This window comes from Boleophthalmus pectinirostris, unplaced genomic scaffold (assembly GCF_026225935.1).
Source record: "Boleophthalmus pectinirostris isolate CB_2022bp ecotype Guang Dong unplaced genomic scaffold, ASM2622593v1 HiC_scaffold_22, whole genome shotgun sequence".
Classification (NCBI taxonomy): Eukaryota; Metazoa; Chordata; class Actinopteri; order Gobiiformes; family Gobiidae; genus Boleophthalmus; species Boleophthalmus pectinirostris.
In genome coordinates, this window is record NW_026571190.1 from 27,829,421 (window position 1) to 27,845,443 (window position 16,023).

General features: G+C 39.4%; 1 protein-coding gene across 4 annotated transcripts in view; it reads right to left on the reverse strand.

Annotated features, from left to right (window-relative positions):
• Window positions 1-16,023, reverse strand: part of pax5 (paired box 5) — a 50,770-nt gene that overhangs the window by 14,646 nt on the left and 20,101 nt on the right. For 2 of the 4 annotated variants that reach the window (XM_055157872.1, XM_055157873.1), the window contains exons 6-7: window positions 11,125-11,225; window positions 2,740-2,872 (exon numbers count right to left, since the gene is read on the reverse strand). In XM_055157872.1, coding sequence (XP_055013847.1) covers window positions 2,740-2,872; window positions 11,125-11,225 — 234 coding nt within the window. Of the gene's footprint in view, window positions 1-2,739; window positions 2,873-11,040; window positions 11,226-16,023 lie in introns of all 4 variants that reach the window. The other 2 variants (XM_055157869.1, XM_055157871.1) reach the window with 1 other exon arrangement.

Genomic DNA, 16,023 nt, shown 5'->3' on the forward strand with positions numbered 1-16,023 from the left:
ATTATATTGATATAATAATTTATCATAATATTGACATATTCACTGTGTTGATGATTAAAATAGACATATTTCATATTTACTTTGCACAAGTAGTGTTTTAACAAAGATATATTGTTGTTAAAATATATTTGGTTCTTAAAAACAGCAATATATTGTGTACAACATATCTATTATGGCATGTATTGCCATATTGTGATAATATTATGAGTCATGTATCGCGCATCATATCAAATCATGAGTGACCCTGTGATTCCCAACCCTAATCACAACATATAGACCAATATTAATTAATATAATTAACGGACGGGGTTCAGCCAAATTAATATTGATAAACTCCAGATTTTTGTTGTTATATAGTGAGTTATGTGGTCTAGGCACTAACAGAAATTATCAGCTTTAACATTTGTGAATTTACCTTTTGGTTATTTCATGGTAAAGTACAATGTAATCAATGGGGAAAACGGTCTCCTCATCTGGAAGTATAACATCAGCGCATTTGATGATTTGGAAATTACCAACTGAACTGGCGCAATTAAGAGATCTGTTAAGATGTCCTGTTAAGAAGCTTAATGGGGAGATGCAGCAGAAGTTAATGTTCTTCAGTTGCCAAATAGACAAAATGAGGTTATCCATTGTATTATGACTACAGTTTTGGTTTTGTCATCTCTAGCACACGAGATGACACCTTAAATAGAACAATCATTTTTGGCTGTCAGTATTTATTATGGGTACTTTTTCTTTGTAGTAGTGGGAAATTCTGATCAGATTTGAGCTGTAAAAGGCTGAAACTAAAATTACAGAAACTAAGTGTTGAATTCTATTTATTTATACAGCTCAACAATATTTAACAATATTGTACTTTTAGAATACTTTTTTGTTAATAATTCTGCTTTGTGGTTTGGTTTAAATATTATTATTTATCGTCTATATTTACGTCAGCAATATATCACACTTCAAAATGTGTTATCGTATCAAGCCTATGACCCATGTAAAGAAAGGTTAAAATGTACAATTGAAATATGAAGACCTCACTGCTTTAATAATGCTGTGTGAAACATGCAGACGTGTGATCCCCTAGAGGGAGCTCTGTTCTGAGGCCAAAGTCAGGAAACAAAATGCATGCATAATATTCCAAAGGTGTGCGCATATGTGTTTGCATGCATAAGCTGAAATGGAAATATTATCTCCCTCTCCCCCTTTTTCCTCACGTCTATGTTGCTGCTTCTCCTTCCTTCTCTCTATTCCTGCACTCGTTTGGAGCAGGTAATATTCCTCAGTGGTTTGGAAGGCCAGGAGAAAGAGCCCATTCCCCGATATCCCAAAATCCCAGCTCTATGATTCCCCTCATTACAGATGGGAACGTTAAAGGCTTGTCCAAGTGCTCCCCGGTCTACTCTTAATTAAGCAGCGCCGTTCCCAGTGCCCCTGAATAGAGCCTGACTTCTGCTCCATCCCTCCACTGCTCTGCTTCGTCTTTGCTCTGGGCTTTCTGTCTCTCCAGAGGGACACTGAGCTCTTTAAACAGGTTGAATACTTTGAATAGTTATGTTCATTTACAGTCAGAAAGGAGAGAAATGAGAGGGTTTCTTTTTTTTTTTTCATAATATTAAGTGGCTCAAATCTGAATGAAGGGATGTGAGCTCAGACTGAAGTGGAGCAGAGCATCAGTAGGTCAGATTTTGGAGGTTTGAAGATGCATAAGTGCTTGGACAGATATATACACTGGTTTTGTTTGCATCAAAATTGTTAAAAACATATATTACAGTATTTTCTGATCTATGTTATAATCTTGTTAACTCTTCAAAAAACATAATGTGAGTTGTGTTTAATTCATTCACATGCATATTTAGGCTGAGTTCTTCTCATGTGATAATACAGGAAGTGCTCCACTGTGTTTTTAAACTCCAGACCCCTTCACTAGAATCATTTGAATAATTTCAGCCCTTTATTGAATTAAAGGTAAAAAGTAGCTGTCAGCTTAATTTTTTAATGAAACAAAACACAACTGCAGGTATGTTTTTGAGGAGATAACAGCCCTCAAAAAAAGCAGAACTGAAAAACAGACCTCTACACAGTGTCTTCATCTAATTATTATTTATACATTTTATCTTTTACCATCTTACAAGAAAGAGCCATATTAGTCATTAAATAACACTTTGGGGTGAGAGGTGATGAGTCAGGGTGATCCACAATTTTGTGTGTAAAAGTTTGTGCATGTGAACACTAGAAATGTCCAAAATGGTTTGTGAGAGCTAGAAACCAGTTAGATATATGCAAATACTGACTTCCTTCTTTCACCGTTTGAAAATTATTTACCCCAGCTTTAAATCTTCTGCACAATATAACAGAATGACTCTAGGGTACGAACCCATAATCTTTTTGCATTCAGTCTCTTGTAGTTCAACTGATAAACACAATTTGGTAACATTTTAGTTTGCAGACCACAATATTAATAGCTAAAAATAGTAAAATGCAAACTTACTTAATAATCACATCTTTGTTAGTATTTATAATGTACTTTCAATGCACTTTTTGTACTTAACCATTAACTAATTTCCTCCCATTAAAGTTGTGGGAACTACAATACATATTTTTGTATAAAATCTCAATAAGCATTAATACGCGTTTGATAAAGACCAATTAACACCACTTAGTTAGCGATTTAATATGTGGTCCCTTGACTAAAATTGTCACCTGTAATTTCTTGTTCAATATATAAGTAACCCATGGCTTCCTTACCTGGCACTAGTGAGTAGGACTGAGGCCCAGAAACACCAGCTCCCAAATCTGCTCCTGTGCCCGGATTGGCCAAACTACTCTTCATCTCATCAAGTCCACCAGCGAGCGAGGCCATGGCCGAGTAATCTGACGTCTGCAATCACAACAACAGATCAACAAATATAACATTTTCTGGTGCTACATAAATATACAGTTGTTCCTTACAGCTAAGATCAATCTGAGTGCATCTCCTGCATGTAGCTGTTTCTCCCCTATACACACACACACACACACACACACGCACATGCACACACACACACACTTAACTGCGCACACAGAGTTATTGATCTGTTTACAAAGACAGGGATTTACTGTACAACCAAGTCCAACAGTCTATAACCACGGGATCAACTTGCTCTTTCTCTTCATCTCTCCTCATCCACACACACACACAAACAAGCACACACACTCACACTTTGTCCAACATACCACACTAGAGCAGCGTCACAGAGACCACAGCTAACACAAAGCCTTGTCTCCCCAGATACTCTCAACAATAACAACTGTGATCATCTCCGCACACCAACATTGTGTCAGATGCCCTGAACACATGGATTTCAGTCAAAGAAAAAAATATGACAGAGATGGTGTTTATCAAATGGTCAGGGATGACAAAAAAAAAGATACGTTTATGCAGACAATAATAAGGGCTGAATAAATACTAATTAATGACCAATTAACCATTTACAACTATGCTAATTAGGAGGTAGTTAGACGTTAATAAGTGTACCCTTAAATAAAGAGTTACCAAAACTAGTATTGAAACTAGACACTCATTTAAATAGCAAAACTGAAAGGGATTGGGCCTTGCTTGAATAGTTTTAGAATGATCTTGATTTATTTCAGAACTATTCTGAGACAACTGTTAACATTAAGGGTGCACTGTGTAACATTTCTAGTGGAGTGTCCGCCATCTGCTTATCTCCATGGAAAAGTTGTTGCTTTGTCTAGAATGTTCCACAGTATAGATTAAACCTATATATCACGAGGGAGACAAGCAGGTTATAGCATTACTCTACATTACAATTAAGATCTGTGGAGAGGAGCCCCTAGACTGATTCATCAGCCAGTTGCACTTCATGGAAACCATCTGACCTCACAGCAGTGGAATTTGTTTGCTCGACCGTAGATGGGTACTTTTTTTATTTAACCAATCGCTGCTATTTGGTTGTAACGTATGTAATGCGCCACTAACGGGGGTAACTGGTATATTAAGCTTTTCCCAAATCCAGTAGGAAGAATGGCAATAAAGTCTTTCCCCTTGATAAAATTCACCAAGCATTTTCTTTGTTCTGGCTTTAAATCCTCGATCACAGCAATCGTTGCCAACACAGAACGTATGGCTCTTCGCTTGGCTGGTGACTGGACTCACACTTCCGGTCTAGTGTATTCCGATTCCTGATCTAGTCGCTGGAGAGAAATGAAATTGAGTGGAGGCACTAGGTGGCACCAGCCTGGCCAAGTCGCCCCTATTCACAGAGGGAATTATTGTATTTTAATAAATGCTATGGATATGTTAAGAGTTAAACCATGGAGCATTTCTGGCAAAGTAATAACATCTCTTCATCTAAAGTTGCACAGTGCACCTTTAAAGAAACTGTCACGGCAAGGTTCTGGGTTTGAGTCTTCTGTTGCCCAGGCCCTTCTGTGTTTGTAGGCAGTTTCATCATCCCAAAACATGCAAAATGAAGTCAATGTAGTCAAATCTACAGATGATATGTGTTCAAAAATATCTCACATCTATTCCAGTTTTACCTTGTCTGTAGATAGAAATGTCATAATGGAGGCCAGAGTAAAACGGACTGTCCCCTGCCTCCTTAAACGCAGATGAATGAATGGAGAGTCTCGTCACCTGTGTGTGACCCCATCTCTCCATCAGTGACCATCGATCCTTATCAGCTCCTCTGTGTGTGATCCACAGAGTATGGTGATTTACAGAGCAGCCACTGACACTGACGACCAGGAGATTAACTATTAAATACAGCAGTGTTTCAGGGCCACAAGGAGCTACTGTCATATCTCTAATGTTTTATTTTATTTTGAAATTTTTTATCTATTTGAGATTAGTATTTCAAAATAAAACCCAACATAATTTTGTTTATAATATCTCATGAACTTGGACTTAGACTTGGACAGACTTTATTGATCCACAAGTGAAATTCTTTGGACACAGTAGCTCAAACATCACAATAAATATACTAATAAAGAGCAAAATATAAATGTAATAATACATTTAAAACAAACAAGTAGCAAAACACACAAAAATGTAATCTTACTAGAAGAGTGCTAATTCTATTGACCTAATTTGGCTCAGGCACTGTGACAGAAAACTATATTTATGAACCCTATAAAACTACTGCCCCACTGATTTTTTTTTCTTCTTTTTTTCAATTCCGTGCATTAAGTGGCTGCTTTTACCCTCTGAGCCTGTACATGTTGGAGCTGACCTGTAAGTTAGGTGTGCGTTTGTGCTCACTGACCTCTTAAACACCCTTGCACACAACACAACCACTGGACTGTGACCTGCCAAATAACAGCTTTACTCCCAGTACACACATCTCTGTCTGCCTCTTAAGAATTCCACCACATTTTAACTTCTTTTTTCTCTCTTGTCTCACCCTTTCACTTCATATCTGTAGTTTTATTTCCTTGCTACCTCTCCTCCCCCCTCAGTCGCCCCCCTGTCTTATTGTAATGGTGTTTAATGTGTCCGTGTTTCCATGTAGATAGGGGGGCATGGGGGGGCTAGGCGGCAGGGGCTGACACAAGAAGGGGTGTGCTCCAGTAATTGGCCATGATGAAGTTTGGCCAGTGGGGTGACAGGCCCGCTAAGGAAGATGGATCATTCTCATTCGCCCCCGTAAATGTTGTCAATTCCACCATTCATACAGCGCCATCAACCCTCATCAAAAAGCGGGCGGGGTGGGGGGTGTACGCTGGGCCAAAAGGAAGGGTTGGGGTTCGAGAGAAAGGGGGACTGAGGGCAGTTCTGGGCTGGACTGGTTTTGTAATCACTCTATGGGCTTTGGTTATTATTCAATATTTTTGAATAATTTTGGAGAGCACAGTCAAGTATATTTTAGTTCTGGTTCCTTGATTGGGAAAATGCGTCACGCTTTTTATGAGTATATCAATGCAAGTTCTTCAAGGAAAAGACACATTTTCAACTAGGGGAACATTGTTTATGTTCATCACATGTTTATGTTCAGCACCTAAAAAGTAATTAAACCAAAAACCATTTACAGATCATTACAGCTTCTGCACTTAGGACTTGTTTACATGAGAACGCTTGTGGGTAAAAACAACTAAATATTTAGTCAGAAGTGCCTTTCGTTTAGATGGCGAAGGCATTTTGGGGGCTTAAAAGCGCAAAAATCTGAAACCACCCTCCAGAGTGGAAAAGCTGAATACACTCCGCCATAACATTTCCATCTACACTGCCCAAGACGCAAAACTCTGATCAGAACTGCTCACGTCGCATACGCGTTTACATACATCATCATCTAGCATCACCACCTAGCCGCCTGGCATGCATTTCCAATCGAATTCCACACACTTTTGCATCACCATATGCACGGAGATTTCCTCCTGAAAATGCTCTCCTGAACATGGAATAAAACATGAAGACGCAAAGCCACTATAGCGTCTTCTGTTCAGACCGTCGTCATATAAACGTAGTCTTAGAATGCAAAAAGAAAGATGCTGACTTAAAAAAAAAACTTTCATTGTCTTGATACTGGATAATAGACTGTATAAAGAAGTGGACTGAGGGAGTGTGAGTTCACCCTTAGCGTTCACAAGTCTAGAGTTATAGGAGTGAATTTGGAGTTGAGTTCCATATTAGGAATAAGAATTGATTTACGGCCAAATACTGAAATAACCAGGATCAGGTGGAGCAAGTTAATACGAAAATTCTGACATCAAAATGAGTTACAGAGCAGTTACAGAGACAGAGGTGGTGTTTTTTTAATGCGAAGTGAATTGGAGCCAGAGTTGACGGAGGCAGATGGGCATCCATGCTCACTTCCTATTTGGAACGCGGCAGATAGTGACTTAGCTATGTTCATTTATATATACACACTATGGTCTGGATACATACGCATTAAAGTTGTCCAACACTTATCCAGTTAATTATGAAGTGAAACTAAAACAGTGGCCAAATCTTTTGTATTGTCCGCACATGAAGCTCTCTCTCCGCACACAGCAGATTGGTACAGTGCCTCTGAGATGGAAGTGTAATGGTTTGGTCAAAATCTCACATCAATAACAGATGAGCCCTAATCGGCCTGGACTCTCTCACACACACACACACGTGCATATGCTGTCAACCCACACTATTTGCATAATAGTATTTCCCCTTTTCTCCATTCTCCAATAGCTTCTGATTTCTCCATCTCTCTCTGGCATTGTCTTGTGTCGCCCCTGATAGAAAAAGGCTGGACCATAAACAAACAAATCCCTCAGAGGCCCTCGAACTGAGACAGCCACTGTGGGGAAACAATTAATCTGTGCTTAGAAAGAGCCTGGGAGCAGCAGCCAGTGTCTACTTCAGTGGAAATCTCTTAAATGCTAAAAAACATCATAGGAATTATGCATAATATGGTGTATGATTTTTTTTTTTTTTAAATATAACATTTTTCTGCTTGGTTTGTCTTGGTTTAATATCAACTCACTATTGCTAAAATTTCAATGAATAACAACTTGCATTTTACAAGTCTATAGTTGTTTTACCATTGTCAGCTATGTTGTAAAAATTGTATTAAAAGGTGATTTAACGTGAACAATAAGTAAATACTTTTGGGATTTTTATTGCAATAGAACTCCTGCGTGCATTTGGACCCAGGGGCAGCCCAGATGGGTGGGGTCTCTGCTGGAGCCCTGATTTATCACCTGAGTAATATGAAGTGATTGAAGGGAAATTCAAATGAACTCTGTTGGACAGGCACCCACATGCACACTCCCATGTGCACACACATTAATAGCAGGGCTTAATAGAGAAGAGTGAAAGGGGGAGAGATGAGATCAAATGATGGCTTGTTAGTAAGAAAGGAAAAGGTTTGAGCAGGACAGGGCTCCAGTAACTACAGCAGACAGATAAAATAAGACTTGTCTGCATGAGCGACAAGAGCAATTTTATCCATTTGGTAAAAGAAGAAACTGAGAGAGGCTTGCAATGCAGAAGTTGCAAAGAAGCATGCTTGTAAACAGAGTAGAAGGTCTGCAGTTTTAAAAATAGTAAGTGCAATAATGAATTACGATACCCAGATGGTTTGTTATTATTTCCTTTGTAGAGTACAATCTGGAATGCAAAATAAAGTAACCAAAATCTTATGTAGTTAATGCTACAGTAATTCCCTTGTGAGTGGATATAGTAAGATTTTTCTTAACTGCTTTGTACCATTCATTATCAAGGGTCCCATTCATATGTTTTATTTGTAAGAGACCCTAAAATTTCATTTGAAGTGCAATACAAATGCATTTTCCAATAGCAATGTCTTAAGTGCACCCCTATACTATTTTTAATAAGGCTGCATATGTCTTATTAGTGTCATTATATGATAGCATTGAACGTAACTGTTGAACTTTATCGATATTGCATGAGCACCTGACTTGTGTGACATGTATGTGTGTGGTCTTTTTATGCTGCGATCTGTGACTGCAAACAGAATTACCCCTCCTGGATGAATAAACTTTTCTAAACCTAAACCTAAATATTTTTTTGTCCCATGAACATTGCTCTACAGGCCCCCACCACTGCAGCAAACATCACGTTTTTCATGAGCGTCCGTCACAACACAGCATGACCCTCCTTGACCAGCTCCCTGCACACATACGCACACACACACTGGCACACACTCACACATCCACACCTCTGCGCACACAAAGAGGCCGGGCCGGGGCTGTCAGTGTGTCACCGTTAAGGATATGACTGTCAATCAACCCCTCTGGGAAATGCAGGGGGGGTGATCAACGAGACAGGAGCGCAGTTCAAGACAGATAGTGATGTACGTGTGTGTGTGCGTATGTGAGTGTGTGCCTCTTTATAATCACAATGCCGTTCGCTAAAGCCATTTTGACCCAGTGGTGACCCAAGACTTAATGCCTCCCCTATCCTAGTGCCTGACCCCAGCGGCTTGACCGGGCTCACGGAGGACACTGACCTGGGAATCATGTGCATTATAGTCCTGAGTCATACCAGTCTATAGAGGGACTAGCGCTGCTCCCAAACCGACCTCTCGCCCTCACCCCACTCCACTCCCCATGTCAGTCAGAGATGTCTGAATAGCCTAAAAAGCCCAAATCTGCCCTATAGGTCTAAGGCTGCAACCTACTTGTGCTGCTATGTACTTCTACACAGCTAATGTTTTTTGTCCTTTTGGCCTTGACTTTGGCTGAGTAAATAAACAAGAAAAGGCAGATCTTCAAAGCTTTTCTAAACAGCATTTTAAGACAGAATATTTTTACTTAATTATTGACTAGAGGGGCTGCAGATTAGAAGATATCTGAGAAACAGTGGCAAGAATACAAATGCATTTGTTTTGATTTTGTTATTCAGTGGACTCCATGCACCTGTCTATTCCACTCAGATTTACATTATAGAGAATACAAAGGGCAGGAGGTCATTTCAGATGCAGTATTTAGCTACAAAAACACACAGCACATCTCTGCATAGTCTCTCACACTCAAACACGGAAAAACACATTCCCAAGATACATCAGCATGCGGACGGCTCTGGGGGTGTCCCTGAGCAGCAGGAAGTGAGGTCATAATGAGGCGCCAGGTCAATATGCTCATTAACCCCTGGAGTGTGTCTCGATTATACGAACATCAATAGGACACTCCTGACTGGCTCTTCACAAGTCTAACCAGTCAGGAGCAGAGAAAAACACACTCAGAAGCGAACGATTATGTAGTTGTGATTCAATACATGCAATAGATCAGAGTGTGAGCTTTGAAAAGGTAATATTAGCCGATTATTGAACTTTAAAGGTGCATTGTGTAATTTTTCTAGTGGAGGGTTCGTCACATGCTTTTCTTCACAGAAATGTTATTGCTTTGTCAGGAATATTTCACAGTATGCTATTAAGTCTTTCTATCTTCATGGAGACCAAACCAGAAAAAGTCACAGGTCAGATCTATGGAGAGGGAACCCCACTCGAGCAAAATGTTTTTCTAGGTATTTTTGAGCTGTAAAACCATCTGTAATTGAATAAATGTAAGGTAGAGCTGTTTAAAGTCATACTGTGGAACATTCAAGGTAAAGCAATGACATATCCATACAAACAAGCAGGTGACAGACCCTCAACCAGAAAAATTACACAATGCACCTTTAAATATGCTGTATTTTGTTTCCTTTGTCTCTATTCATTTAGTCATTTATATTGTGTGGTACTGCATTTTAAAAGCCCAAAACACTCTCTCACAGACTCATACAAGCATAATATTATTGATCAGCTGTATGTGAGTGACATGGCTTGGCAAGGCATAGCAGGCAGGGCAGGCTTTGAGCATCAGTAGAAGCACAGAGAACCAGTCAAAAGCTGGAGCTGCAACAATTGCTTATGCTAAGCTTGGACGTACTGGCAAACTAACAGGGCTAATTTTGCATGAACAAAGTGTCATAACATTTATTTTCCATTTAACCCTACTCTGACACGCATAATGGATTTCTGAAAGTCTTTTAAAGGTCCTATTTTACACAACATTGACTCTTGTGAGCTTTAAGCCAAGTTAGAGTGTTGTTACCTCATCAAAAACATAGTTGTGTTTTGTTTAATTCACACGTCTGTCTTTATCTCCAAAGCTCAAAATGCTCTGTTCCACCTTGTGATGTTATGAAGTAGTCATTTTCAAGTTAACACCTACCTTTAGTTCAGTGGAGATTGGTAATTCCAGGGCTAAAATAATCTAAATGATTCAAGTGACGGTGTTTAAAAACACAGTAGAGCACTTCCTGTATTACCACGTGACATCGCAAGGTGGAACAGTGTTTTTGAGTTTGAGAGAAGAACACAGCAAGATTAGTGAGTAAGACATGTGTAAATGAAACTAAACACAAGTCCAGGCATGTTTTTGAGGAGGAAACAACATTATAACATAAAGCAGTAAATAGTGTAATATGGATCCTTTAAATAATACATGAGCACCATAATATAGCACAGTATTTGCTATTTCTGAAAATTACATTTTATATATAGACTAGCAGGTTGACTCCACTCCCTCCAGCCCCAGCCTGGAGCCTGCACAGTACTATGCCCTTACCTTGCCACAGTCTAGGCCCACATACAGCTCGGGGCAGGCCTGCATTGGACTGGACATCTGTCTGTCAAACAGGCGATCCAATACCTCGATCTGTTGCGGCGAGAATAGCTCCCCTCTCATCTGTTTTCGGAGGAAGTCCCGCCCACTGTGGCCATGCCCATTGGCCAGCGGCGACTCCTGCATACCTGTGCAAAAATAAGAGCCACATTAGATAGAACATCTGATTGAGAAATTGAGTTATTATAGCTAAAAAGATTCAGTTCATGAGAAAATTCAGGTCTAGAACTCTCCTGGACTGATGCTATACAAATGCAATCTATTACTTCACATATGATCCTTTTCACTACCCATCTAGTTACACTCCCAGAGACACAAATATATATTTCTTGGCTCTACTTATTGTCTGTGAGCTCCTGTATCCTGCAGTTATTGCGAAGCTGAGGGACTGAACGAGACAATTACAAGAACCCTGAAGAGTCGTGCCCCACACATGATTAGAAAAAAAAGATAAAGAGAAAGGGGGGATGAGGGAGAAAATCCCCTGCTATGGGCTCAATTCATTGGGCAAACCGCTGCCGAGAGTCCATTTTAGTCCTGGGGTCACTGTGTGTTTGGGTTTGGTGAGAAGGTGCGCTTGGTGTGGGGAGAGTGATATGACAGGCAGGTGGGGTGGGGGTTGGGGGATCAAATGTCTATTACCATTCTGCTTCTGAGTCATCTGTACCTCAGACCAAGTCCAATGTGATGAAGCAAAAAGAGAGCATGATATCTGGAATAGCTTTTAAAAATAGCTATGCATACAGAGGTTAGATTTTAGTTTAGTTTAGTTTATTTGTTTGTTTATCAGGCACAATGCACATACAAAAACAATGACCTTCACAAAGAGGTAATATGTTTGTGCCAGGTTATAGCAAAATAGCTCATTTCCTCCTTCAGTTCTTGGACAGGCTGATGTCATAAATGAGGTACATGCCAATCGAATTTATAGGTCTTTTAAGGCATTTTTAATATACATAATTTATAGAGTAATGTTGAGTTATTTTTATCAAAAGGGACTGGTAACCTTGTATTTTTCATCTACTTTTTTTTAGCCATTGCTGCCCTGAGGCTGGTAGACAAAGACACAAGCGTGCCTTCTGAGACCACCACTAATCACTCCACATTCATTCTGAGAGAAAGCGCTGGCTAGACTTGGGATCGAATTTTTAACCAAGATCATGCTACTACCTGAGCCAAAGGTGGGTATCAAAGGAGTCAAAAATAAAAATAAAGAACAATACAAGGCAATTTTGATATTATAACACTGATCAAAAGGAGGAAAAAACAATGAGAAGCCAGACTGAGATGGTAAGAAAGAGGTTAAGTTAAAGGGCCCATATAATGCTATTTTCAGCTATGTTATAATATTGTTTTGTTTCATTCACACACGTTTAATACACCACTTCTGCATATTTAGGCTTGAGTTCTTTTCTCAAACAGAAAACACTGTAGACAACCTGATAATGTAAGGTTACTCAAACATGTGTGACTGAAACCAAACACAACTCCAGATATGTTTTTCAGAATGCAACAACAGTCTAACACGGCCTAAAGGTCACAAGGGTTAATTTTGCATAATATAGAACCTTTAAGTGAAACTCAAAATCCCCAGGCAGAATGTGCAGAAATTAAGTAAACCAAAGAAATTAATAAATGAAACCAAAAGGAAAACGAGGAAGATTGACAGTGGCTTAGATGTTTTTTAAACCTACGAACTGAAAAGAGGTTTGATCCCTGTATCAACATTACATAGTATATTGTTGTGTTATTTGCCCAGACATTAGGATCTTTGGAGTAGAGGTATTGAAGCAGTGCACAGTGTATAGATATCCCAACTGTATCTCACTATGAGCAACTCAACAAAACTCCCCATTCCTCCCTAGTCCACAAAAACCTCTTTCTCCTTCTCTCACAAACACTCCTTTTCGATCGTAATCTCTCCCCTCTGGTCTGTAGCCCCTCGCGTACACCTTCAGAGTGCAGTCAGTGTATGGAGCTGGTCCCCGGTGACAGACCAATCGGGGTGGAGATAAAGCCCGTATGATGCTTTAGCCTGGTAACCCACGGCGACCCATTTAATCCCACTGGCCAGTCCCCATCATGGAATTCAATTGATCAATCATGTAGCTCTGATGGCACCATTTCAGCTACCTTATTGCTTTCTGCTGTCACTCTGCCTCACACATAAACACCACCTGAGATACTGACCAGGCTATACACACACACACTGTATTCTCACCATAAAGACATTAACATATTAAAATAATCAGTGTCCATTTGGGTGTATGTTAGAGCATGTTGTGCGGTGGAAGCTTGATATCCGGTCTCATTGTATTAGCGGATGGGTAAAGAAACTCATTGGCGTGACGGGTTAAGTCCCATTCACACAGCAGCCTCTATCTGTGCGCGGCGGTCTCAGAAGGGAAGCGCTCGTCTTGCCTCTTTTTTAGAGCAGAACAAAACAAACAATGACGCCTTATTGTTCTGGCCTCTCTGCCTTTTGCCACTCTCTTCCGGCTGCTCTGTCTATCTCCTTAACTCGTTTTCAATTCCTCTTCTCTCTCTCTTTGATACTGGTCGCTCATTACTACTCGTATATGCAGGTATCCCACTATTCAAGGACAGTCGTGTTTAAAATGGAAATACCCAGGATAATAATATTGATTTTCATTTTGGACTTTTAGCATTTTTGACTTATTTAGTGCTGAGAGATTTAAGACTGCTAAAAAATAAAAGTTGCCTTGAAATGTACCTTTGGGGAAAATTGACTTGATATGTTCTGAAAGGATTAAGATGTATGGGCTCAAAAAGCAAGTATATAATTTTGTGCAGGTTCTAAGCATAAACAAATGTAAATTGTGTTGGGAAGGACATCTGGTATGAAAATGTGCATATAAACTTTAGAAATTTAGAAAGAAAATTGAAAGACATGTTCCTAGTCAACACCAAAACAGTGGTAGCGCACATTCAGATCTGACATACGATATTTAAAAATCAAGTTCTATATCACAACTTTGGACTTGCAGATGTAATATTGCGCCACAATTTGGTTCTCCACTGTCTAATACGCCTCTTGAAATTAACACGCTTTTTACACAGACGTAAGGCAGAATAATTGTAGTGAAAACTTTGAAAAAACACACTGCAACGAGACTAAAAGAAAATGGTCCTTATAGGGCTGGGTGATGCTCTGAGTGACAAGTGGATTTGGCAAATCATAGTGAAATGTGAACTCTCAGAAATATTTTTGTTACCTTCTGAAGGCAATATAAATGGCAATCACAATTGAGACAAATTAATGGCCAGATCTATGGAAAAGCAAGTCTGGATATGGTAAGAATCCATGTTTTTAAGGTATTTTTGGGCTATAAAACAAATGTAATTGAACTAATGCAAGGGAAATATAATAACATTAAATAACATTTCCAGGGAGATAAGCAAGTAGCAGGTCCTCCACCTTAGAAGTTATATAGTACCCCTTTAAGATAAATTTTTCTGACACATAGCATGCTCCACGATGTCCCTTGTTTGGAAAGTAGAATTTAAAATAATGCTTTTTGCACTTGACAATGTTGGCTCCCTCATGTACACAACAGTCTGACCCCACACAGGGCCTTTACCAGGGTCCCGGATGGATTCACTGATCAAAGTTATTTCTGAGGGCGGGGGTTAAACAGAGGAAGCTGGGGTGAAGGACAGAGCCCCCCATGTTCTTCTCTTCTTTATGTGCTGCCCGGTACAGAGACCCTTTATCTCCCAGAGTCACAGTGGATGCACAGCGGGGTGAAGGGTCAGCTTTGTGAGTAAATGTAACTGATACTATTACTCATCATGTGATTTCTGACTCAAATTCAGGTTTAAAACAATAGTAAGTCCGAAAGTAGTTTTGACTAACAGCCACCTGGCCTGGCGCTGTATGAGGTGGCGCACACACACACATAAACATATCTATTCTCTGGAGTTCAGATAATAGGTTAAGACACAAAAGTCCCCCCTGGCCCCGTGAGTCAAGTTCTCCCATTCAATCCAATTCAACATGATTCAAACCCGGTCACCCCCTCACTTCCCTTCACTTTGGCTGGGGTCAAAGGTCACCACAGGGCTTTACCCCCGCACAATTCTGAATATACACACACACATATGCTGCGGAGACGCCTTCCTGTGTTCCCATCTCTTCGGCAGCTGCCATTTTATCAGTTACAGCAAAATTCAAAGCTTTTTTCAACGTGCACACATTGTCTTGGAAATGAAAAAAGGGAGATATGATCAAGATGTTAAGAAAACGTTAATGCAGCTTTTGGTGTCAACGTAGTTTGATTCAAACTACAAAGAAAGCAAGGTTTTTTTCATGCAATTCTAATCCAAAATGTAATGTTCAAAAAGACAAACAATTCAGGGGGATACTCAGAATAAAGCAATAAGAATACATCACATATTTAAAATCTAAGATTGTATTTTATTTGATAGACACTAGAGGTGTGCCAACATTCAACAAATCCAAGCAGTGGCAGAGCTTATTTAGAGAAAAATAAATCTATCCCTGTCATGCACTCAGCATATTTACTGTGTTAATATTAAATTGTGTATATTTCATAGAATGTGCATGTAGTGGTTTTACAAAGAAATGCCATTGTAAAAATGTATTTCTTTCTTTTAAAACAGTGATATATCATAGAATATCATATATATAACATATTGATTACCACACCACATCGGATTGTGATATTGTCATAGTCGCGAGACATGTTTTGTGTTTTGAGTCAAGAGCAGCCATGTGATTCAGAGCAGACACACACCTGAAGTAAGAATTTTGTAATGACTTTAGTAACATGACTAAACTAAGTATTTGAGAAAGCAGGGCTTAACTTTTTTTTTTGGGATGTGCTGCTGCAAATAGAAGTGCTTTTAGTAGTATTATAACATTATCATGATATTAATGAATAT